Consider the following 26,991-nt stretch of genomic DNA (forward strand, 5'->3'; position numbering starts at 1 on the left):
TGCTTACAGCATACAGGGAAGAGGTAAGAGTCCTGACGGACTGGTGCCAGGACAATAATCTATCCCTCAACATCAGCAAAACTAAGGAGCTGATCTGGACTTCAGGAAGAATGCAAAGACACAGATATAAAATAATATAATTTCTCAACAAAGGACGACAGGACAAGTTCACCTGCAACAACAATGGGAATCACTGTACACAAGGAGACTCTATTCTTGTTATTATTACAGCTATATTTCACATTATACAAGTCCATTCTTACAGACTGCTTCCATATAAATAATGAGTCGTTTTTTTCCCTTCAGGGTATTTAAGATGCTGGGCATGCACCCCTGGTAGAGCACTAAGCACAATAAAATGTTCAGCTGTCAGTGTTTGCAACTCATGATCATGTACACACAAGTCTTTTTGTTCACACTCAAATAAAAATAACTTGTGGCAAACTGGAATCTTGTTGTACTTGTTCCTCAAAAGCAAGGTCATTTGACTCGCCATATCAAAGTCTGGGGTCAGAACTAATGTATCAGTCAATGGCAATGCAATTTAACAGTTGATTTCACTGCATTTTACTACAATGTCATGTACCTTTTGCTGTTTTATGTGATGAAGACAAACCAATGATCAAGATATTCCTACTGAAACAAACCATCAAGCATGAAACAATCTGCCTTTCACCAAAAAATCTAACTTCATGTTGAACTAGACAATCTTTAAGTATAAACTAAGGGAGAAATAACACATCAAGAACAGTTCCATGAAGTACAACAATACATATTTACATTTGTAAATTCAATGTGTTTGATAACCATGTTAGGTGATTAATGACATGATGTCCTTGATTATAGAGGAGTAAAGTACAGGGGTGTGCACTCATCTCTCACAGCTTCTGTAGTTTCAGTGAAAACATCTCAAAGTTCAATCCTCAGAGAAAGAACCAGGTCCATGCTTCTATACAGTATGTGTACTGTATTCATGTGCATCAGCAGGTATGTGTGAGTGTGCGCATAGGTTGGTAAGGGCTGCATGCAGGACCAGTCCCTGGGGTTGTGAAGGCTTGAGTGGTGTGGCTGAAGGTCAGGGTTTCGTGAAGTGAACTTCACTAGCACCGTTGTCATTGGTGGTGGTGGTGGTGATGATGTCCTGTGTAGTGGTCTGTTGATTGGCTGGCGGCGGCTGCTGCTGCTCCAGGTGTTCTGTGTGGCCCTGTGGTACGGTGGCCTGTTTGGCCTCCAGCTCAGCCTCACCCTCTGAGATCACATAGTGGGTCTACACAAGACAGACAGATAGACAGACAGACAGACAAGTAATGGGACATTACTTATTTTGGCTCTATACTCCAAAAGTGTGTATTTTATATCAAATACTATTACTATGAGGTTAAAGTATAGATTTTATTTGATGTTATTTGTGTACATATTGGTTTCACCATATAGAAATGACAACACTTTTTATACATAGTCCCCCTATTTCAGGGCACCAAAAGTAAATGGTACAGTTGGCTTGACAGGTCTTTCTGGTTAGTTTGGTGTGTTCCATCGCATAATTTGTGCAGCCATAAGAGAGCTGTCAGTCTAGTATTGATTCTAGGCTTTGCGTTTGCCTTACAAGTCTGCTATTGGTGTCTGGTAACATGAGGACTAAAGAGAAGTCTATGAGGCTGAAATATCAGGAAAATATCAGAAACAGCTAAAACCTTAGACCTACCAAAATCAACAGTTTAGAACATCATTAAGAAAGCAAGCACTGAGCTCAGTATTTTATTCATAGTCCTGCGATTTCAGCGCACCAAAAGTATTGGAAAATTGGTTTGACAGGTGTGTTCTGTTACTTGTTGCAGGCATAAGAGAGCTGTCAATGTCTAGTATTGATTCTAGGCTTTGCATTTGCAGTCTGCTATTGGTGTGTTAACATAAGGACCCAAGAGATGTCAATGAAAGTCAAGGAAGCCATTATGAGGCTGAAATATCTGAAAAATCAATCATAAACATAGCCAAAACCTTAGACTTAACAAAATCAACAGTTTGTAACATCATTAAAAAAAGAAAGAAACCACTGGTGAGCTCAGCCATCACAAACGGGCTGGTCGTCCAAGGAAGACTTCAACAGTGAATGACGGAACAATGCTCACCATAACTAAGAAAAACTCCAAAACAACTGTCCCACAGATCAGGAACACTCTCCATGAGATACAGTGCCTATAGAAAGTCATCATACCCTGTGAAATCTTTACCTTTTGTCACATTACACCCTGGAAATTAAAATAAATCAAATCTAACTTTTTTGAGCTGTATGTACACATTATAACCCTCATCATCAAAGTGAAAATAACATTTTCACTGTATATATCCAAACAGATTGATGGCTGTAATTGCAGCAAAAGGTGGCTCTACAAAGTATTAAAATCAGGGGACTGATGACTTTTTCAACCCTGTTATTCTTGTTTTTCATTTTTTATAAATTTTCAGAACTTTAATGGGTTTTGATTTCAGGCTGTACGACAAATATAGTAACTATTTCAAAGGGGTATGATGACTTTCTATAGGCACTGTAGGTGTGAATGTGTCAGACTACGTCCCCAGCCGAACTACAGAGGCAAACCACTAGTTAAAACCACTACCTTAAAAAGCCTGCAGAGGTCTGGAAAAAGGTCTTGTGGACAGATAAGATTAATATTATCATGTACCAGAGTGATCGCAAGAGGAAAGTTTGGAGGAAAAAAGGATCTGCTCAAGATTTACAGCATTCCACCTCATCTGTGAAACATGGTGGAGGGGGTGTTATGGTTTGGGCATGTATACACTGCAAAAACAGATTTTTAAGAAAGAAAAAAAGACCTTTTTCTTGAAAATTAGTCCTATTTTTAGTCTAATAAGAAGAAGAATCTTGCCAAGCATTTTTCACATAAGAAAAATAGTCTTATTTTGAGAAAATATATCTAACTTTTTCTTAATAAGATTTACCAGCTAATATCAAGCTCAATTTAACTAGTAACATGGTATGGACATATTTTGCAAATTATCCCAGCAAAGGAACAAGATTATGTTCCTTATTTTAAGATTGAGACCACTTGCACAACTTCTCAATTTAAGAATCTTAAGAAATGACAGCAATTTATTATTTTATTTTTCATTTATTGTCATTATTAACAAGACAAACATGACAATACAGTTTGACTGATTTGGAAAAAGGTATTAAACAGTTCTGTGTTGCCCACTATCTTTTTACCAAATGAATTTCATAACATTTCAATAACTTTTTGCAGAATTTCCATGACTGTATATGAGCCACAGCTGTTTTAATAACAGAATAACAGTGTGCCTTTTACAATACATCAGATGAGGCTTTGTGTAGCCCAATCACATCCCCGAGGTAATATTTCATTGGGACACCATATCCTTGTGAGTAAAGCTGTAATACGGAGTGAAATCTACAAGGTTATCGACCGATATCAATTCAGTTGCTTGTGCCAAGTTTGGGATCTCTATTTGATATGCCATATAATCTCTATTATAACAAATGGTGTTGTACTGCATGAACTCAAAACAAAACAATGATGAATTAATCACACAGATATTTTTTAAAAGTCCAAATTCTGGCAGATCAGAATTAACATTATTCACAAATAATGACTTTTCCCGTATATATTTGTTGCCATTTAGATTAATCCATTTTACAGACACTGCATGGTTTACCTCATCATTTCCAAGGAAGGCTCTCGTTTTTTCTTTTAAGTATGACATGTTGCTTATTTCTGATATCGGTCCCAATGTACAATCATTTGAAAAAATGGGGTGTTCAGAACTACTTACATTCTGACAACATTCATACATTTGATTATGCCTTATTAAGGACTTGCAGACATTTTTAAAGTTTAGTTTTGAAGCCCAGTTTAAAAAAGCAATGCTTTGATTCAAATCTCATGCACATATGACGAACCATTGGTCCCAGTAGCTTAATCTGAGATGGAACATGAATCAAATAATGTTGCTTTGGAGTGATGTTGTTATCTGGGAAAAGGTTCTTCATATGTTTTAGGTGCTGTTCAATGAGTGTTTTCAATTTGTTGATAGTCTGTAGACCAATAACAGGAGCAAACAAAAATTGAACTATTTCTATCAGCTCAGGAATGACTGTGTGGTACTCATTACCTTTAACTGTATCAATCAGAAATGGAAGAATTTTAAGTAGAACAATCATTTGGCCTGAGGACTGCTTTAATTTATTGTCACTGGATGCTAATGTGCTGTAGCTTATAGGGCTTGGTTTATCTCTGACATCAAGTGGAGAGTAGGGAAATGCAAGTAACACACTATTGAGAACATCCATGTCAAGTTGTCCTAAAAGTACTAAGTGTTTCATCACACACTTTATTAATGGGAACAAAAGTTTTAATATCTTTATTCCCTTGGGGCGACACATTAGGTCATCAAGGGGAAGTGACTCTGGGTCTCATAAGAGCAGCAACCAGTCATTTATTAATTATCCCATACACGGGCTTAATATGTATTATATGTTAGTGAAATTATCTAAAGGAATTTCAATTTAATAAAAAATAAAAAAAACCTAAGCTATTTCGGCCGGCCGGCCGCACCCCCGACCCTACCCTGAAAAGGTATATTCCAACGTGCGATTTTCTGTAGAGAAGAGAGGCCGTTAACCGTTGGATTTCAAATGCAGGTACATCTTTTTTCAGCCAGAGAGTTTTTGGAATCGCGATAATGGATCAACTGGACGAAGTTGCAATTGCTACACTAAGAGGTACGTTATATTGTTAAGTTATCTGTTTTATTAACATTAACTTTTTTCATTTTATGTGTCTAACCTGCCTTGCTAGGTTGGGTTGTGTGCTAAAACCCATTAAGTTAACTAGCATGGTAAAGCTCAAAATATCCTTATTTATGTATCTACAGTTAATATTGTGCATTTTATTATCAAACATTAAGTATTTTGATGCTATTTTTGCAAAAGTGCATGAAGTTTAACTGAGGGAATTATACAACTGTTAGCTAACTCTGGAACGTTAGTGCTAAGTTTTCAGGACAGTTAGACCTTAGAACTAGCAGGCTAGTACAACATGGTAGATGTTTTGTGTCTTTGCCAAAACGTTATTTAGCAGTAACTCTGTTATAGTGCAGCAGAAACAATCTTTCAAATAGTGATACAAGCACTAAACTTGGTACAAATACTCCTTAGACATTATTCTTTTGAAAAAGCACGCGGGCCACCCATTTTCCAAGATGGCCGCCATGCAGACTTGTAGATGGGGACATTTGACACATAATCTCACCACTTTGATCAATTTGGATGATCTTGGTGTCTAAAAGTAGGTTTTTGAATATGGGAAAGCTGAACACTCTAATGAGCTTCTTTCTACCATTTCTAGCAAAAGATGATAAAAATATAGATAGACCAGGACATATGCAACAAAATATTATATATGATCCTTATTTGAATGTACAACTGGAAGGTTCAAAAGCGATGAAACCCCCTAAAACGTTGGATGGAGGTGAGGTCACTGTATACCTTGATTTGTCCAAGTTTATATTTTGAGATCTCATGAGTGGTTACTCATACTGCCTTGTGTTGTGCTTTCTTTCAAAATAGTGGATGCCACTGCTGTGTTCAGAGCCCTGCCACTGCTCTTCCCATCCAGCACTATGCCACCTAAGAAGCTGGGCGCAAGCAGTGAGGCTGTTTTCCATGTCCTTACGGTGAGACTTAAAGTATTTAATTTTTCAGTTGTTCTATTTTGTGGTAAGCCTCTGTCATTTATACAAAAAAGTTAGTGTTGTCAGTGACCTAATTGTTGTGTTTTTTTGGAAGTATCCCAGTCCAGGACAAAGTTTTTGTTACTTGTGATTTCCTAAACTTCCACTCTTGTCATCTAGGCTTCAGAAGACCCTGATGCATATTTGCGCCAGCGACCCCTGTCCTGTCCAGTTGTGCTCGTCTATGAGGATAACTGCATGATCGCCATTGGAAACACACCAGTGACCACTTTTGACAGGAAGAAGTTACAACAATTGCTTTGAATGAAGCATGTTGATTAAAAAATCTCTTAATAAAGAAAGAAATGCTAAAAACAAGATGCTTCTGGTGCCTTGATTTGAGACAAATTAACTTATTTTTATTGTACTGTTTTAAGATATTGTGTCTTGTTTTAAACTTTTTTGGCTAGTTATTAATATAACTTCAAGGTATTAATTCTTAAAGTCAGCTCAATTAAGAGAATAAAATGCTTATTTAGTCTTTTTGCTAGTTATTAATCTTATTTCAAGATATAAATTCTAATAATCAGCTCATTTAGAGACTAAATTTCTCATTTTAAGTTACTCTGTCTTAAATAAATATGAGAGCATTGCTTGTAGTAAGCTCAGTTTGCTCAAATTCTAGCCTTTTTGTCTAGTTTTAAGGCGCATTATGATTTTCCAGTGGTTTTTTTGCTAGTTTTAAGAATTCTAACCTAGTATATTTTGCTTACCCCATTGGCAGATTTTTTTGCTAGATTTAGGAATATTAGGCTTATTTCTAGGAGGGCCTTTTTTGCAGTGTAGGTGCCACTAGAACTGGCAAACGTGTCTTAATTGATGATGCAACTGCTGACAGCAGCAGCAAAATGCATTATGTAGTGTACAGAAACATCTTGTCTGCTCGAGTACAAGCAAATGCCTCCAAATGCAATCAATTGGATTTAAATCTGAAGATTGACTTGGCATTATATGCTTTTTCCCAATACCTTTGGAGCCCTGAAACAGTATGTTTGAAAAATGTTGTAGTTTCTCAATGCTGAAACCAATAATAAAAAATTAAAAAATATAAAAACTGTTGGGAGTATAGAGCCAAAAGAACACTAAATGCTTCCTCTTTCCAATACTTATGGACGGCACTGTATATAGGCAATTCATTCTCATTAAAGAGAGAGCCACTCTTCATCAAAGAGTGGCTTTCTCTCACTTACCGTCTTCACCTGTCCATTGTTCACTGCAGAGACTGGAGTGCTGGCCTCGGCGATCACGTACTGAGTGTGTGGGAGCGCCATCATCTGGATCTCTGAGGCTGGGGAGAGGAAGGGTAGACGGAGAGACAGTCAGCGTTTTAATAATCACACTCATTAGATACTACCCACCCAGGAGAGCCATGCAGGGGACTCACGGTAGCCTTGGTAGTTCCAGTTCCCTGGGATGTAGGCATGCTGCATCACCCCCTGCTGCTGAGTGGAGGACATCTGGAGGGTGTGGGTCTGAGCCAGGGTCACTGGGGTCAGCTGGGTGGGGCTCAGCTCCTGGGAAGGGCTTAAAGGCTGACCTGTGACCTGGAAGAACAGTAAACAGTAAATTCATAGAACTAATTTATTGAAATCTTTGAATTTAACTTTCATTATCAATGAGCCAACAATTAACAAAGCAATGTTGAATAAGAAAGCAAAACTACCCATATCCTTATACCTTAACGCACAATATTGTTTACTGTACACATCAGCCTTCTCTAGATACAACAGCACACAGCCTAGCTGTACTGTGTGGGGTAAGCAGCAATAAGCAGGCTGTCCTCAGTGCAGTAGAAGGGAATGAGTGAAGGTTTACCTGGGTGGCCCCCTGTCCAGCCCCTGTGGGCTCAGAGACCTGGATGTGCTGCACCTGGATGGAGTGATGGCTGTAGCCGTGAGGGTCATGAAGCCGGCTCACATCCACCATGGAATGCTGGGAATGAGGCGAGGAGGCCTGAAAAAGAGACACACAAGCACGCAAAGAAAAGCACACTCAGTATTGTTCCACATCAGCTGGAGTAGCTGAGATAAGCAGTGGTGTGCATCTGAAAAATCCATTCTCTTCTGTCCATAATCACAGATCTGAATATGGAGGATTGGTGAGAACAACCTGGTGGCTGCCTACTGGTGAGGTGAGTTTTCACCAGTCAGGTTCTTTCATATCTGTGCAGGCAAAGGAAAGAAATGGATGTGAGCCACTACTGAGATGGATGCTGGTTTTTACCGGGGCCACCTGGACCACCTGGAGCTGGATGTGCTGCGGCTGGGCCAGTCCGCCCGCTGCCTGAGACACTGGGATATACTGGATCCGCTGGTAGTCTCCCTGGGCTGTGCGGTAGTCTGTGGTCAACGTCTGAGACAGCTCCGTCATCGCCTGAGTCAGCAGGTCTGTTGTCTAGAAAAATACATGCTTTAACATCAATGCATGTTTTTGTGTTTGTATGTGTACAAGTGTGTGTGTTCTGTGCTCTTACCACCACAGCTTCGGCATTGGTCCCATCTGTGGTGATGACAGCAGGAGCACCACTGATAATAGCTGTGGTCAAAGAGGCCTGGATGGTGTTGGCCAGCTGGACGTACTCCGGGTGTTTCTTCCGAATGTGCTGGACCATCTTAGTCTGTGGGTGGGAGGGAGGGAGGGAGACAGACAGACAGACAGACAGACACACACACAGAGAACAGGATTAGGTCCAAGACACTTTCCACATAGTCCGATGCATCCCAGGCCCTGGCACAGTCAGGCACTCACCTTGCTGCTGTACTGCTTGGCACAGTGCGGGCAGCAGACGGGAGCGGTGGCAATGGTGCCTGTCAGCTGGGTGTGTGTGCTCAGCATGGGGTCGGGCTCCCCGGGAGCAGCTGGGCGCAGTTTGCGGATGCTGGGGGGCAACTCTGCCCCTGGGTGGTTCTTCAGAATGTGGGCTTTCCTCTTACTGGCACTCTTATACACCTGCAAGGGGAGAGACTAATGTAATCAATGACAGCATATGCTACATTCAAACTTCTATTAGTATGTTAAGCTGATCTAAATAATGGTCTGGGTGTATGGTAGCATGATGTCGATACTGACCTTGTCACAGTACTGGCAGAAGTAGTCCCTGTTCGGCTTGATAATGGGCAAGGTCAGCTCAGGTACCTCATCTATGCGCATCTCTGGGTGGCGCTTGGAAAGATGGTTTACCTGCACAGAGGAACATGAGACGGTAGAAGTTGAGCACAGCGCAGCACAGACACACACACACACACACACACACACACACACACACACACACACACACACTCACCAGCATCCCTCGTCGTCGGAATCCCATCATGCACATGCGGCATTTGAACATGAAGCTCTCAAAGTCAGTGGTGGGCACCTTTTGCTTGAGTGCTTTGGAACGGTGGATACGATCTGCCTTCTTGGCTTCGCGTTCTGGATTGTGCATTCGCTGCATGTGCTCCTGCAGTTTATCCTTCCTCTGAGTGAAAAAAAGAGGGCAAGAGGCTTTAAAATACACTTACAAATGTCTTCCTTTAGCTCTATACTCCAACAGTTTGGATTTGAAATCAAACAATTACTATGAGGTTAAAGTAGAGATTATCATCTTAAATTCAATGTTTTCTTTTTTCAGATTGGTTTCACCATTGAGAAACTACAACCCTTTGTATACATAGTCCTCCTATTTCAGGGCACCAGAAGTATTGGAAAATTGGCTTGACAGGTGTTTCTGGTTTGTCAGGTGTGTTCTGTCACTTGTGCAGGCATACAAGAGCTGTCATTTTTTTTTGCCTTTGGAGTCTGCTATTGGTGTCTGTCAACATGAGGACCAAAAGAGATGTCAATGAAAGTCAAGGAAGCCTTTATGAGGCTGAAATATCTGAAAAATCAACAGTTTGTAACATCATTAAAAAAAAAAAAAAAAAAAAAGCACCGCTGAGCTCAGCAATTGCAAATGAGCTGGTAGGCCAAGGAAGACTTTGTGGAGTCTTCACAGTGGATGACCAAAAACTGCTCACCATATCTAAGAAAAAACCCAAAACAACTGTCCCACAGATCAAGAGCACTCTCCAGGAGGTAGGCGTGAATGTGTCAGAGACTACCATCAGCAGAATACTACACCAGCCGAACTACGGAGGCTTCATTGCAAAGTGCAAACCACTAATTATCCTAAAAGGTTAGTTTGCTAAAAAGTACCTAAAAAGTCTGCAGAGGTCTGGAAAATGGTATTGTGGACAGATAAGATGCATATTATCATACCAGTGATGAGTGATTGCAAGAGGAAAGTTTGAAGAAAAAAGGATCTGCCCAAGATTTACAGCATACCACCTCATCTGTGAAACATGGTGGGGGGCCTGCTATGGTTTGGGCATGTATAGCTGCCACAAGAACTGGCTAACTTGTCTTAATTGATGAATATATTAGAATACTTAGAATATATTCTAAAGTGTACAGAAACATCGTCTGCTGAAATACAAGTAAATGTCTCCAAATTCATTGGATGGCGCTTCATCACAGAGTAAGACAATGACCCAAAGCATACTGCCATAGCAACTAGAGAGTTTTTCAGGGTCAAAAAGCAGAGAGTTCTTGACTGGCCAAGCCAATCTTCAGATTTATTGAACATGCATTTCATTTCCTGATAAGATTTGAGGTAAAAATACCTCAAAACAACCAACAACTGAAGATGGCCTGGCAGAGCATCACCAGAGGATATACTCAGCGTCTGGTGGGGTCAATGGGTCGCAGACTTCAGGCAGTTATTGCATGCAAAGGATTGTCGACCAAATACTAACCATGAGTACTTTATTTGGACATTATATGATTTCTAACCCTAACCCTACTTTGATCCCATAGTAATTGTTTCATTTCAAATCCAAACTGTTGGAGTATAGAGCTAAAAGAAGACAAAATGCTTACTCTTTCCAATACTTATGGAGGGCACTGTAAATAAACTACTGTGCTTCTATCTAATCTTATTGGCCTCTCTCTTTCCACTGTTTCTATGTCCCTCTCACCTTGAACTGTTTTCCACAGGTGGAGCAGAGGAAGTCCTTGCGGTCTGAGTGGCGGAGCATGTGCAGTCGCAACTTGTCTGGCCTGCAAAATGCCTTATCACAGTCTGCACATTGGAAGATCTTTTCTGAATGGAAACCTCGAATGTGCTTCTTCACCTGGAAAAACAGCAACAGTTTTGGTAAGTGACCCTTCAGAGGTGCATCAACCAAGCATATTCACAGAGCATGATGAACAGACCTGGGTTTAAAAGTACTCAAAAGACTTTGAGTGTTAGCTTTAGCCTGCCTGGAGTGCCAGATGAGCGGAGTTTTGGGACTATTCCATTGGTTCCAATGTGTCAAGTAAACTCATTCAAGTACCAGGACTGAGATATGTGCCTGACCTGGATGAAGTCTGTGAAGCACTTCTTGCAGGAGGGACAGGAGAAGCAGCCATCCACAAAGTGGATGCCCACGTGGTCTTTCAGCAGTTCCAGCCTGTCAAAGGTGTCAGTGCAGAAGAGACAGGAGTAGGTGCGGTGCTCTGAGTGGAGCAGCAGGTGGTCCTCCAGGGCTGCGTTGCTGAGAAAGCCCTTGTTGCACACGTGGCAGGAGAGGGCGTACTCGCGGCCATGGACGTGCAGGTGCTGCTCCAGCTTCTCTTTGTCCCGGAAGGCCTTGCCACAGTGGGTGCACTTGAAGGGCCGTAAGGTCTTCCTGATGAAGAGGTGTTGTAGAGCCGCGTTCTGAGAGAGAAGAGAACCTTACCACCGTGGATACACCAGCTACTGCTGACAATGGAGCACAGACAGCATTCCACTGACACAGAGGGAGAAGCCAACAGATGCAATGGAGGATGGAGGAGAAAGCTGTTATGATGTTACGTGAAAGTTTACCATGGAAATTACACCAGAAACAGTTAAACAGTTTGATACACCGCCATCCTTCAGGCCCAACCTACCTGCATGTCCATCTTTAAGGAAAGCATTGAGAAAGAGAGACACACTGTTGTAAAATAAAAAGCTGAGGCCATCTAAGAGACTGCATCTTAGACCAGGGCAGCAAATGCATCTCAGCAGTCTTACCCGTATCCTCTTGGCACGGCGCATGTCCTGGGCTGTGAGATGGAGGTCTGCTTGGGTGCTCTGGGTGAGGTCCTCCTTCACTGGCACAGGGCAGTCTGTGGTGGTGGAAGGGGTGTCTGCGTCTTGGACTGGTTCACCTCCAGGTGGCACCAGCTGGCCCTCTGTATCAGATCCCTCCAGCTCAACCACTTTAAGACCATTCTGGGCACTGTCTGTTCTCTGCTCAAATGGCAGCTTCCCAGCAAATCCCGGCATCTCCTGCAATCATTCAAATACTCATTGCTATGTGGCCACAAACATACATTCTATTTATACATGACATGATATAAATAATATTAACCAGCGGCATGCAATTTCTTTTCCATACCGGAGTGTTGTCCCCACCAGTGTCAACTGGGGGGTCCAAACGTATGAATTTGGGTGGCCGTCCTGGTCTTCTTCCAGTGCCAAATCGCTTCCTGCCCCTTCCCCGACTGCGACCCTTTGGTCTGGAGGAGGGAGAACACAGCAATCATTCATGTCAGCTGTGCTCAACTGATCCAGTAGATGACTGTGTAGGATAACTAAAATGTTTCAGGTGTTGAGCGTTCACTATTGCATGTCTTACCTGGTGACATAGTCCAGCTTTTCATCATGCATGTTGAGATGCTGCTGCAGCTGTTCTGAGCTCATGAAGCGCCGGTTACACTCATAACAGGGCCAGTTCTTCTCCTGCTCCCGCAAGACTGACACACAAGACCACATCATCGCAGAATTAGTTGGGGACCAATATCAAACCTCCTGGGTTTCTTGGAGTGGGCTAGGAAAATGTGGTTACTGAGATTGAGAGAAGCAAAAATACACGAAAAGTCTTACCTTTCCTCTCCTCATCTGTTACATCATGAATGTTCTGATTGACAAACTCTGCATATGATGCTGCATACCATACCTGGAAAAGTACATTTTATTAAAAGGCTAAACTTAACAGCAATAATAATCATAGTACTGTTACCGTTTGAACACATGTAGCAGTAACGTTCCCCAAGCAGCCATTAGACCCACATTTGAGACTTGCATATATGACAACCTTGAGCTCTTGCTTGGGCTGAATGTTCTTGATGGTGGTATAAAAAATCTCAGAGCCATACTGATAGGCTACCAGGTTCTGTTCCAGGTGGTTCTGGGCGGGTCTGACAAACATGAGCCAATTGCAGCTGTCCTCATCAGACAGGTTCACCCACATGTCCTCAGCTTTCTCCCCATCATTGTCTACATCCAGCATGCACAACTGAGAACCGAAGAAGAAGAATTAGAGAACAAAGCACAGCCCATGCACTATCACAGGTCATTTCTCACATGGAGCCATGAGATGGGAAATAGTCTGCGGGTAATGATAATGATAAAATCCTGACTCGACATGGCTAGACTCCAGGCTAGCAATTAGAGGAGGGTGTCCCGGCTAGGATACCTCCTGCAGTAGGTTGAGAAGCGCTTAAAGGTTCAGTGTGCAAATTTGAGCCTTAAAATCGTGCTAAATGGCCATGATAAATCGGTAGCGATCAAGGAATGAGATCACATGATGAAGAACGTTCAGTGAAGAGCCCTGTTTTGGACCAAAGCTGTTTCTCAAATCTGGTGTTGAGGTCGAGCACTGGCCTTTACCCTATTTTATGTTTTTTTTGTTCACAATGACATACACATGTTTGCCGCCCTTAGAAAACGTAGCTTATGTATGTTTTCACATTTTTAGTGTGAATCATAGGACTATGGAATGAGGACTATGGAAAACAAAGAGGTGACTTGCTTTGAGGTGAATGTAGTGGTCATGCAGTTCGCCCTGTCGTACTAATGGACCCTCCACAGGGCCAAACTGCGTGCGCTTGGGGATGCGTCTCTTGGAGAAGACCCCTCCCAGGAATCGATCAATGTAGAGGACCAGGGGAAGACTGGCCCGAGCCTTGGACATCACTGGCCGATTGGGGATGGGGCGTAGGGGACCGTGCTTCAGACACACAGAGGGGTTGGCATTGTTACACTCCTCACACCCTGAGTGTCACAAGAGAGAAAATATCAGGAAGAGAGCAGATAAGGCAGTGAAAGGATACTGGTGAGTGCTATGGACAGATGGTTATATCCAGACAGTGAAAGAAGCAGAATGAAAGAGCCAGGTGTTATCTGACATGATCAGTAACTCAAAATTAGACAGACAATCAGTATTGGTGATAAAAGGCACAAAGGTTAATCTTGGCTGTCTGTTTGGGACATTAAGAAACAACTCATAAGGGGCACTCACAGAGGTTGTGGGGGGTGAATGACTGCGGTGGGCTAGGCTCCCAGTCATCTATGTCAGAGTCATCTTCATCCTCATATTCATCCTCATAAGAATCCTCAGTTGAGTCTGTGGCACCCAGGGGACTGGAGACAGGGGCCCCTATGCTAGCCGTGGTAGGGAGTGAGTTTAACACAGAGAGCTGCCCCTGTGAACAGGAAATTTTGCCATGAGAAAAGATACTGTGATACAAACTGTGCAATTCTATCAAGATTAGATAGAACACCATATGTTGTCATGCTTTGTCCTCACCTGTGGAACAGGTTCCAGGATAGCTTGAGGAGCCTCAGCCACATTACTAAGAACATGCAGATTTGCAGCATTCCTGTTCTGTCCACTGGGCAGCAACACAGTCACCTAGAGCAATAGAATGATAGACAATATTTAAATTTCTATTCAAGTATTAGCTAGAAAGTAAAACAACTGTGAAACACTCTAAATGAAAACAAACTTGCCTGTTGTGTTGTGCCATCCTGCTGAATGTAGGCCACCTGGGGATGATCAGCAAATATTGTCTGGAAGAGATCAATACAAAGATCATTTGTGCAAAAGTGTGGAAAGCAACTTTTGCCACACCTAGTTTTGTATGGGGGCAGTTCCGTGTAAAAAGGACCCATGAGGACCAAAATGTGAAATTCATCAGAGCATATCAAATTGGGTCTCAAATGAAAGCTAAGAGTCTATATTTTTGGGAAATTAAATGAGAAATACATTTCTCAACCATCTTCCATCATAAGAATTGGGATAAGCAAAGCCTTTGATTTCTGGTCAAACATATGGAAAAGCCAAACCTCATTAAGTATAGACCCCGGTCAACTAATATCAACACTTATATTTTAATGATATGTTTATGTTTTATGCTTTTAGGAAATGGTTTGGCTTCTGTAAGTTTAAGAATCATTGTGCAGTCTCTGGGTCATTCTGTTACCAAACACCACATAAGATATAGACAAATCGGTAACAGAATTACTGAAGTTTAATTGGCTACATTCACTTAGGGGTCTATTCTCATTTCCTTGCGCTTCACCTTGCGCACGCGGATCTGTGCTTTACTCGCCAAATATGCGTGCGGTGCTCCAGTGCATATTCTAATGTCAGCCCAGTACTTGCCATTGGGCCAACTGAGCGTTAGGGGCGGAGAAATTCAAATTTGAGGGGTGAATGAATATCATAGCATTCTCATCTGATATTTTGCACGCAAAATCTCCATGTTCCCTACGCGTTGGAGAGGCTGCATCAATTCCAGCAACACTATTGGCAGGGTTCTAAATTGCATCTTTTGCTATCAGTATTTTATGGATCACTGTTAATTCAACAGTAATCAGTTAATGTAACATTGCTAATAGTCATTTGTTGAAGTGACACTGAAAACAATTGAAATACATATAGCCTATGTTGCAGGACTGAAAAAGCAAATAGCACTGCATATCACCGTATCTGTGGTAGACATTTCACTTTTTAGTGGTCTCGTCATCTAGCCTACCTTGATGGGGTCAGTTGGTATTAAACAGCTTAAATGTATAACATTTTAAATGTATTATCATTATTGCTTACCAATTAGCCTAGAAGGAATGGCCGCGCTGATGGAGGGAATCCGGTCCAAGAATAACAGAATATATACAGTGCCCTGCATAAGTAATAGGACAGTGAAACATTTCTTCTTCTTTTGGCTCTATCCTAACAATTAATATGGAGATAAAAGTAGAGATTCTCAGCTTTTATTTTAGGGTATTTGTGTACATTTTGGTTTCACCATTTAGAAATGACAACACTGTTGATATATAGTCCCGCTATTTCCTGGCACCACAAGTAATGGGACAATTGGCTTGACAGGTGTTTCTGATAAGTCAGGTGTGTTCCGTCACATCATTTGTGCAGGCATAAGAGAGCTGTCAATGTTTAGTATTGATTCTAGGCTTTGTGTTAGCCTTTGGAGTCTGCTATTGGTGTCTGTGAACATGAGGACCAAAGATGTCAATGAAAGTCAAGGAAGCCATTATTAGGCTGAAATACGTGAACAAAAACATAGCCAAAACCTTAGGCTTGCTAAAATCAGTTTGGAACGTCATAAAAAAAAAAAGCAAAAAAAAAAAAAAGCACTGGTGAGCTCAAAACGGAAAGCAATCTCAAACAGGCTTGTAGGCCAAGGAAGACTTCTACAGTGGATGACCGAAGAATGTTTAGCATAATTAAGAAAAACCCAAAACAACTGTCCCACTGATCAGGAACACTCTTCAGAAGGGAGGTGTGAATGTGTCAGCGACTACCATCCACAGAATATGTCACCAGCTGAACTACAGAGGCTTCGCTGCAAGGTGCAAACCACTAGTTATCATCAAAAAGGATGGTCAGGTTACAGTTCGTAAAAAAGAAAGTACCTTAAAAAGCCGGCAGAGGTCTGGAAAAAGGTCTTGTGGACAGTTTAGATTAATATGTACCAGAGTGATTGCAAGAGGAAAGCTTGGAGAAAAAAGGATCTAAGATTTACAGCATACCATCTCATCTGTGAAGCATGGTGGAGGGGGTGTTATGGTTTGGGCCTGTACAGCTGCCAATAGAACTGGCTAACTTGTCTTTATTGATGATGCAACTATTGACGGCAGCAGCAGAATGTATTTTGATGTACATCTTGTCTGCTCGAGTACAAGCAAATGCCTCCAATGGATGGCGCTTCATCATACAGCAAGACAATGACCCAAAACATAGTGCCAAAGCAACTAGGGAGTTTTTCAGAGCATCACCAGAGAAGACACCCAGCATCTGATGGCGTCAATGGGTCGCAGACTTCAGGCAGTTATTGCATGCAAAGGATTGTCGACCAAATGCTAAACATGAGTGCTTCATTTGGACATTATATGAATCTGTCCAATTACTTTTGGTGCCTTTAAATAGGGGGACTATGTATAAAAAGTGTGGTCATTTATAAATGGTGAAAACAATATGTACACAAATACCATCAAATAAAAGCTGAGAATCTATACTTTAACCTCATAGTAATTGTTTGACTTCAAATCCAAACTGCCCAAAAATGCCCATTACTTACGCTGGGCATTGTATATTTCAAAGTTGTATTACTGCAGGCCTATGTAGGCTACTGGGATACAGGAGAGTGTACAGTATGACAGTACAATTAACAATCTTACTCCGCAAGCACTCCTCTTCACAATAGCACACAAGGAGGGTGTGCTATATCGTGGATATCGGAACGGCTGTTGCGGTTATAGGCAATAGGCAAGAGGTGCAGCTGATGGATATCAATTTTTAACATGTTTGATGACTGTTTTACCAAAGTTACTTTCGGGAACAAATGTTTCAATCTTTGCAAACATGAGTGCTCCATGACAATTCTGACATTGTTGAAGTTGAAGGCTTACCTTGGCAAAGTGCAGAGCTAGAAGTGCGTAAAAGGCACAGAGTGCAAGAAAATCAGAATAGACCCCTCATTGTACAGGTTCTACATGGAACTTAAAAGTTCCAAAAGGGTTCTTCCACAGGGACAGCCGAAAACTGAAGGAAATCATACAGTAGTAGTTACAAACCACTGCATCAACATCCTCATCTCATGCTCCAATAAATGGAGACTTCATTGTTGTTGAGGACAGTGGGGAAAGCAAAGCCAACAAATCACACAAATATGTAGCGCAAGTAACTTCTACTGAGAATGATGACATACATGTTGCACACTTCGACAAAAAGGACATCAAAGGATTTATCTTCATCATTAAAGAGCTCACTGACATATGTGGTGTGGATCTCTTAGGATGCTTCCCACACCGGTTGCAGACAATAAAGAACATTTTCATTTTGCAGAGGCTATCTCTGAGGCAAACTAGGACCAGATTGGGTGTCTCTGTGTGTCTGCACTTGGCCCACTTGTATTTTCTTTTTTCTAAATATTTTTTTCACTGCCAAATGTGTAGGCTATTTTATTTTGGTATAATGAAGAAAAAGATACTGAAAACCACAAATGCCATTGATTTAAATCACATTGAATAAAGAGTTTCAAAGGCAAATTTAATGTGTTGTGTTTTCTGATTTTTTTTATTTTTATATTTATTTTTGTAAAATAAATTTCCCTTCTTAATGTTGTTATACAGTGCCCTGCGTAAGTAATGGGACAGTGAAACATTTTTTTTCTTCTTTCGGCTCTCCACTCCAAAAGTTTGGATTTTAAATCAAACAAGTACTATGAAATTCTCAGCTTTTATTTGATGGTATTTGTGTACATATTGGTTTCACCATTCAGAAACATTTTTAGGGTACCCAAAAGTAATGGAACAGATTAATCAAATATCCAAATTAAGCACTCATGTTTAGTATTTGGTCGACAATCCTTTGCACGCAATAACTGCCTAAAGTCGACGACCCATTGACCGCACCAGACGCTGGGTATCTTCTCTGGTGATGCTCTGCCAGGCCTGTACTGCAGCCATCTTCAGTTCTTGTTTGTTTTTAGCTATTTTTGCCTAAAATCTTATCATCAGGAAATAAAATGCATGTTTAATTGGATTTAAATCTGAAGATTGACTTGGCCAGTCAAGACTTTTCCACTTTTTGGCCCTGAAAAACTCCCTCATTGCTATGGCAGTATGTTTTGGGTCATTGTCTTACTGTATGATGAAGCGCCATCCAATGAACTTGGAGGCATTTGCTTGCACTCGACCAGACACAATGTTTCTGTATACTTTAGAATACATTCTGCTGTTGCCGTCAACAGTTACAATCATCAATTAGAACAAGTTAGCAAGTCTTAGTGGCAGCTATACAGTACATGCCCAAACACCCCCTGCACCATGTTTCACAGATGAGATGATATGCTGTAAATCTTGGGCAGATCCTTTTATTTTCTTTTAACTTTCCTCTTGCAATCACTCTGTTAAATGATCATATTAATCTTATTTGTCCACAATACTTTTTCCAGACCCCTGCAGGTACTTTTTAGCAAACTGTAACCTGACCATCCTTTTTGAGGATAATTTGTGGTTTGCACCTTGCAGTGAAGTGTCTGTAGTTTGGCTGGTGAAATATTCTGCGGATGGTAGTCTCTGACACATTCACGCATACCTTCTGGGAAGTGTTCCTGATCTGTGGGGCAGTTATTTTGGGTTTTTTCTTCATTATGTTGAGCATTTTTCAGTCATCCACTGTGGAAGTTTTGCTTGGCCTACCAGACCGTTTGCAATTGCTGAGCTCACCAGTGATTTTTTTCTTCTTTTTAATAATGTTCCAAACTGTTGATTTTGGCAGTTTCTGAGTTTCTTTTTTTTAATTTTCTAGCCTAATAATGGCTTCCTTGACTTTCATTGACACCTCTTTGGTACTCACCAATAGCAGACTTCAAAGGCAAAAGCAAAGCTTAGAATCATTACTAAACATTGACAGCTCTCTTATGCCTGCATAAATGATGTGACGGAACACAGATTTACCAGAAACACCTGTCAATTGTCCCATTACTTTTGGGTACCCTAAAATCGGGGGACGATGCATAAAAAGTGTTATTCTGTGTAATTTCTGAATGGTGAAACCATTGTGAAATGTACACAAATACATAAAACATTTAATAAATAAAAAAACTCTACTTTAACCTCATAATAATTGTTTGATTTAGTGACTGGTCCTCTGTGGCTCAGTTGGTAGAGCATGGCGCTAACAACGCTAAGGGTGTGGGTTTGATTCCCACTGGGACCATATACAGTGCCTATAGAAAGTCATCATACCCCTTTGAAATAGTTACTATATTTGTCGTACAGCCTGAAATCAAAACCCATTAAAAAAAAAAAGCTTGAAAAAGTTATGTACAAATTTAGCCATACAACATCAAACTAATTTTAAAAAAAGGGGACAGTTCTGAAAATTTATAAAAAATGAAAAACAAGAATAACAGGGTTGGAAAAGTCATCAGTCCCCTGATTTAATATTTTGTAGAGCCACCTTTTGCTGCAATTACAGCCATCAATCTGTTTGGATATGTCTCTACTAGCTTTGCACACCTAGATTGGAGAATATTTGCCCATTCTTCCTTGCAGAATTGTTCGAGTTCAGTCAAATTCCGTGGTGAGCGGCGATGGACTGCTCTCTTCAAGTCCATCCACAAATTTTCTATTGGATTTAAGTCAGGGCTCTGACTTGGCCACTCAAGGACATTCACCTTTCTATCCTTAAGCCACTGCGCTGTTCTTTTGGCGGTATGTTTAGGATCGTTGTTGTGTTGGAAGGTGAATGACCTGCCCATCTTCAGCTGTCTAGCAGAGGGACGCAGGTTGTCCTCAAGAATTTAGGTGTACTTGGCAGCATCCATTTTCCCTTCAATCCTGACCAATTAATTGCCCAGTCCTCGCTGAAGAGAAACATCCCCACAAAATAATGTTGCCACCACCATGCTTCACAGTAGGTATGGTGTGTTTTGGGTGGTGTGCTGTGTTTGGTTTTCACCAAACATAGCGCTTGGAGTTCAGTCCAAAAAGTTCAATCTTAGTCTTGTCTGACCATAAAACCTTTTTCCACATGGCAACAGAATCTTCCAGGTGTGTTTTTGCATAGCACAAATGAGACTGAGTGTGGCACTTTTTCAGAAAAGGCTTCTTTCTTGCTACCCTGCCATACAGGCCAGCTTTGTGTAAAGCTTGTGAGATTGTTGTCACATGCACAGACAGACCAGTCCCAGCCATAAAGACTTGTAAGTCCTTCAAAGTTGCCTTTGGCCTCTTGGTAGCTTCTCTGATCAATGTCCTCCTGGCTCGGTCATCCAGTTTGGACGGACGGCCTGATCTAGGCAAGGTGTTGGTGGTGCCATACGCTTTCCACTTCTTAATGATGCTCTGAACGGTACTCAGAGGGATAGCTAAAGCCTTCGAAATCTTTTTGTAACCTTCACCTAACTTGTGCCTTCCTACAACTTTATCCCGGAGGCCTTTTGAAAGTACTTTTCCAACCATGGTGAATTCTTTGCAGAACCATGCACTTCTAGTAGTGTAATCCTCAAGAAACAGCTGGTTTTATTCTGAAGTAATCAAAACCACTACAATTGATGTCAGGTGGGGGGCAATTAGCCTGGTGTTTGATCTGGAAGTTGATTGAGCAAGTTTATAATGGTATACTCTAAGGGGCTGATCACTTCACCAAACCAGGTATTTCACTAATTAATTTTTAATAATTGTTCAGAATTTTTAACATTTTTATTTTCACTTTGATGATGAGGGTTATAATGTGTACATACAGCTCAAAAAAGTTAGATTTGATTTATTTTAATTTCCAGGGTGTAATGTGACAAAGGGTAAAGATTTCACATGGGTATGATGACTTTCTATAGGTACTGTATACTGAAATGTACAGTTCTACAACTCTTATTTTTCTGTGATGGATTGATTGGAGCACATACTTCTTTGACACAAAAAACATTCATGAAGTTTGGTTCTTTTATGAATTTATTATGGGTCTTCTGAAAATGTGACAAAATCTGCTGGGTCAAAAATATACATACAGCACCTTGAAAGTTGTGTCAATCAAATTTGCTTTGTGGCATGGCCTCTTAACTTCTTATGAGTGATTATGGTTGACTACAGCTGGTGACTTATTTCAGCCCATTTAAATAGGGCTCGTTTGATACACTCAATACACTCAGCCAAAAACGCTAAAGTCTAAGGAGCTCAGCACGGATCTGAAAAAGCGCATCATTGACTTGAACAAGTCAGGAAAGTCACTTGGAGCCATTTCAAAGCATCTACAGGTCCCAAGATCAACTGTGCAAACAATTGTTTGTAAGTATAAAATGCATGGCACAGTTGTGTCACTGCCACGATCAGGAAGAAAACGCAAGCTATCACCTGCTGCTGAGAGAAAATTAATCAGGAGCCAACCAAGAACCTCCAAAAAGCAGGTCTGCCATGAATTAGAAGCTGCTGGACCACACGTGTCAGTGTCCACAGTCAAGCGTGTTTTACATCGCCATGGGCTGAGAGGCTGCCGTGCAAGAAGGAAGCCGTTGCTCCAGAAGCGGCACCTTAAGGCTCGACTGAAGTTTGCTGCTGATCACATGGACAAAGAAAAGGCCTTCTGGAGGAAGGTTCTGTGGTCAGATGAAACAAAAATTGAGCTATTTGGCCACAATGACCAGAAATATGTTTGGAGGAGAGAAGGTGAGGCCTTTCACCCCAAGAACACCATACCTACCGTCAAGCATGGTGGTGGTAGTATTATGCTCTGGGCCTGTTTTGCTGCCAGTGGAACTGGTGTTTTACAGAAAGTAAATGGAATAATGAAGAAGGAGGATTACCTCCAAATATTATGGAATTATCAGCCAGAAGGTTGGGTCTTGGACGTAGTTAGGTGTTCCAACAGGACAATGACCCCAAACACACATCAAACGTGGTAAAGGAATGGCTAAATCAGGCTAGAATTAAGGTCTTAGAATGGCCTTCACAAAGTCCTGACTTAAACCCCATCGAGAACATGTGGAGTGTGCTGAAGAAACAAGTCTGTGTCAGAAAGCCAACGAATTTAGTTGAACTGCACCGATTCTGTCAAGAGGAGTGGTCAAAGATTCAACCAGAAGCTTGCCAGAAGCTTGTGGATGGCTATCAAAAGCGTCTAATTGAGGTGAAAATGGCCAAGGGACATTTAACCAAATATTAGCATTGCTGTATGTATATTTCTGACCCAGCAGATTTTGTCACATTTTCAGAAGACCCATAATAAATTCATAAAAGAACCAAACTTCATGATGTGCTCCAATCAATCCATCACAGAAAAATAAGAGTTGTCGAAATGATTGGAAACTCAAGACTGCCATGACATACATGTTCTTTACAAGTGTATGTAAACTTCTGACCACAACTGTATGCACTCACTGCAATGTAAGTCGCTTTGGATAAAAGCGTCAGCTAAATGGCATATATTTAAAATCCAAACTTTTGGAGTGTAGAGCCAAAAGAAGAAAAATGCTTCACTGTCCCATTACTTAGGCAGGGCACTGTGTATACATTGATAAAAGAATACATTATTACCTTAATGTGAGTGTATCTTTCTTCCTTTGTGTCCCTATTTTGGCTACATCAGAGAGATATTTTTTATATCAAGATATAATATGATAGCTAACACCCCACATTGTATTCAGTATTCAGACCCCTTCACTTTTTCCACATTTTGTTGTGTTATAGACTCAATTTAAAATGGATTAAAATAATTTGCCATCAATCCACACACAATATCACAGAATGACAAAGCAAAAACAGGTTTTTATAAATGTCAGTCAATTTATTAAAATCGAAATACAGAAATACCTCATGTACATAAGCATTCAGACCCTTTGCTATGACACTCTTAAAATTAGCTAAAATGCAAAGATGTCATCAACAAATCACTCAATAAGTTGAATTGAGTCCATCTTAATGCAAGGATAATAGTTCATGTAATTTGGGAATTAATATTTGTTTTTACAGGGTCTCTGATTTGCATAGGAATCAATTACACACTTTAATTTAATCCATTTTAAATTGAGTCTATAACACAACAAAATGTGGAAAAGGTGAAGGGGTCTGAATACTTTCCGAAGGCATTGTATCTGTTATATGTTTGAATCTTAATTTGGAGCAGATACAGTGCCCTCCATAACTATTGGAAAGAGGAAGCATTGTCTTCTTTTAGCTCTCTCCAACAGTTCAAGCAATTACTAATCAAGCAATTACTAAAAGTAGAGATTCAAAGGAAAACAAATAGTGTGTTAAAGAGATGCTACGGGATAATATGTTTAATTTCAGCCTACAGTTGTAGAAGTAGCGCTAATGAGCGAAAACGGGTCCTGGTTGCGTGCCTGCAGTGTGGTGCATATGCATTCCACTGAGCCCAATGCCACGGGCACTCTAACGTGAAAGTGAAAGTAAACTGCAGCTTCAAAACTGCTGTGATATACTCGGGATTCCATGGCTGAATGAGATGAGATTCAAATGATAGAGATTTTTACGTATAGTTTCTACAAATATAATCTATAAAAAATACAACAGTCACAATGATCCCATAGCATCTCTTTCAAATATTCTGTAAATGGCTCTTAGTTAGTGTGACACCGCATCCTAATTGCCCGCGGCACGCCGAGGTGAAAAAAAGATCTCTCCCACTATAATCAGTTTATGTGTCCTAATCGGTGGTCCTCTGTGGCTCAGTTGGTAGAGCATGGTGCTAACAACACTAAGGTTGTGGGTTTGATTCCCACTGGGACCATATATACTGAAATGCATGCACTCACTGCAATGTAAGTTGCTTTGGATAAAAGCGTCAGCTAAATGGCATATATTAATCAGCCGCATCTGTCAAAGGGCTCTGCCTGTGTCTAGGCTACCAAATGTGTTAACGGGAGCTCTGTCTCTATTTCAGAGGAGCGCACTGCATAGTTTCATCCACTGTGGTGTTGTCTTGCTGTGCCATCTGATAGATCGTATCAGGACAGCCTCTGTAGCTTGCAGGACGTTGACACACGCAACAGAGTATATTGGGATGTGGTGTGAGGCCCCATATCTCTCACCTGTGTCCCATCAGCAGGGTGGATGTAGACTAATGTGTGCTCAGCTGACTCCACTGAAGTGTAGGAGTTCCCATCTGCAGTGTAAACCACTTGTTGCTGTCCACGCACCTGCTGCTCCCCACTGTACACTATCTGGGCCACAGTGCCACCCTCAAAATGCACCTGTAAAACAAACACACACACACACACACACACACACACACACACACGGCTTGCTCAGTCAACTCTTTATTTACACTTCAAATTCATGTTCCATTGTATAATTTTAAGAATGAAACGCTCTATTTCACTTTCTCAACATTATCATCTTGAGAGACGTAGTTATTTACCAAAAGCTGTTTCTGTAATAGCTTCCTCATCAGATAGAGGAACAGACCTGAGTGGCATTGCCTGATTCAATGTTGGGAGCCTGTCTCCACACAGGGGATGATTCTTGCTTGGTCTCCATGGCCAGGCCCTTTCTAAAGATCCCTTGTCACCTGATCACACCACTCCTGAGGCTGGGTAGGTCCAGGATGCACACTTATAAGGAGATGGGAGTCAGTATTACAAGGCACACTGTTTCAGAAAAACATACAATTAAATTTTAAGGGGAAATGCAATTCAATTGCTCATCGATTGAATCACGTTATTATGGCAGCCTTTTGTGGTTAATGACATCATGAATTTGCCCTCCCTATTTGTTGTACATTCAAGTATCACTCAAATCACTCAAAGCAACATAACTGTCTGCAAACATATGTACAGTGAAGGACAATTTCATAATCTAGTACCTGACCAGATCTATATAGTCATGTGGTAGCAAGGTTTCTTAGTGCAACGTGAACTTTACAGTTCCCGATAGTTAGCTACTAGCTGTAGATAAACTACCCGAAGCACCGCAAATGTCATGTAGAAATGTCACTCATTCATTCTACATATTCCAGACATTTGCGGCGCTCTAGCTTTTGGCTACCATTACCAAGGGATTGCGTGTTTAGTGCGCCAAATACACAATAGGACAAAATATCTTGCTACACTGTAGCAATCTGTAACGCATGTAGGACTGTGGACAGAAATTGCTGCCGAAGACCATGACATTAATTTGCTTAAAATTAGCTAATTTCCTACCAATCTCTTGGCTGGCTGGCTAGCAACCCAAAATAAACCAGCATGTCGGTTCTTGCAAGAACAGTCAAACTAACCATTCAATGGGGGTATAAGAAAAACGCGGTGGAAATTGTACAGATGAGCGTGCGATGGAAATTGTGTCAAAACTGCACCACGTTGCCTCTACAAGGCGGACTGTGACACATTCTATATTTTTTGAAGATTAAATACATATCTGGTGTAGCATATATATTATATGTACCCCCCCCCCCCCCCCCCCTATTTTGACCCCTCAGATTCTCAGTTCCAACCGGACCATACCACAAAAATCAGCGCAGCAAAAACCCGGGCATTTATTACGCCGCGACACCTGCACGATCACATTTAACTCCAATTTAAGGCTGACCTTGGAGACGTACTTTGTTACTCGGACAAATAGCATCAGTAATGCTATTTGAACACGGCTATCTTTAAATTGTCAGGGGCCCAAATATTTGGGATAGCCCAGCCTTGTATCTGCTGTAGAAGAAGGAAGGAGAGGCTCCATTTTGGATGGGACTAAACAATAACAACCATATTTGAAGAGACCAAAAGAAAAGCTATATATTCCTGGCGATTGAAATGCGCCAAACAACCGCATATTTGTTATCAATACTTACAGTAAGATTATCTGGAAATGGAACTTTGGTATTGACGTCGAAATTCTCCCAACTTTTAAACGTTCGAGTTGTTCTTACCTCAGAATGGTAGCTGCAGAGATGGCTGCATTGCATATATTAACATATTCTTCCTAGCAACTCACTGGGATACGTGTTGCGATAGGTGGAATATTATTGAGTGACAACATTAAAATGTGAAGAAAAAAAACTCACGAAAGCTTACATTTTCATTACAGCCATAATACCACTTTATAGCACATTTCTGAATGCAATCTCGTATCTCGTTTTTGAATAAAATCCAGCTCTAAGGAACCAATTCCCCCATTTCGATCTTTGACCAATGAAAACAAATAACGGATCAAAGCTATCCAATTAAATTTAAATAATTCTCACTGCGGTAAGGTTGCAGTTTCAGTAGACTTTCCAAAATGCGTTCTTGCGCTCCATCTAGAGCATATACCAAGTACGGATATGCTGTATATAGAGCGCAAGAACGCATTTTGGAAGACAGCCTGTGTGATGTGGGTCCGTGTACCTACCCAGCAAACATTTGACGGTCCGTGGACGTCGAAATATCGTCCTATAT

General features: G+C 41.0%; 1 protein-coding gene across 1 annotated transcript; it reads right to left on the bottom strand.

Annotated features, from left to right (window-relative positions):
- Positions 1 to 26,523, bottom strand: LOC310824204 (PR domain zinc finger protein 10-like). The gene is made up of 23 exons (XM_083697017.1): positions 26,406 to 26,523; positions 25,034 to 25,179; positions 24,658 to 24,819; positions 14,597 to 14,656; positions 14,394 to 14,498; positions 14,106 to 14,289; positions 13,617 to 13,858; positions 12,900 to 13,100; positions 12,689 to 12,761; positions 12,441 to 12,558; positions 12,201 to 12,321; positions 11,834 to 12,091; positions 11,153 to 11,494; positions 10,770 to 10,925; positions 9,053 to 9,232; positions 8,839 to 8,949; positions 8,518 to 8,718; positions 8,243 to 8,386; positions 7,993 to 8,163; positions 7,585 to 7,722; positions 7,154 to 7,313; positions 6,960 to 7,057; positions 1 to 1,267 (listed from the first exon to the last, which is right to left on the bottom strand). The coding sequence occupies exons 2-23, from the start codon at positions 25,103 to 25,105 to the stop codon at positions 1,076 to 1,078; spliced, it is 3,489 nt and encodes a 1,162-aa protein (XP_083553143.1). The 5' UTR covers positions 25,106 to 25,179; positions 26,406 to 26,523; the 3' UTR covers positions 1 to 1,075.
- Between the last annotated feature and the right edge of the window lie 468 nt (positions 26,524 to 26,991).

The sequence above is a fragment of the Argentina silus genome (genome assembly GCF_951799395.1).
Source record: "Argentina silus genome assembly, chromosome: Y".
NCBI lineage: Eukaryota > Metazoa > Chordata > Actinopteri > Argentiniformes > Argentinidae > Argentina > Argentina silus.

What these genes read in the sequence shown, in the direction of transcription:
- LOC310824204 (XM_083697017.1), bottom strand. Translation starts at nt 25,105, where the DNA reads ATGGAGACCAAGCAAGAATCATCCCCTGTGTGGAGACAGGCTCCCAAC. An exon ending in AGGATGGCACAACACAACAG is followed by an intron (nt 14,499 to 14,596) that starts GCAAGTTTGTTT and finishes CTATTGCTCTAG; the next exon opens with GTGACTGTGTTGCTGCCCAG. An exon ending in TCCTGGAACCTGTTCCACAG is followed by an intron (nt 14,290 to 14,393) that starts GTGAGGACAAAG and finishes TCCTGTTCACAG; the next exon opens with GGGCAGCTCTCTGTGTTAAA.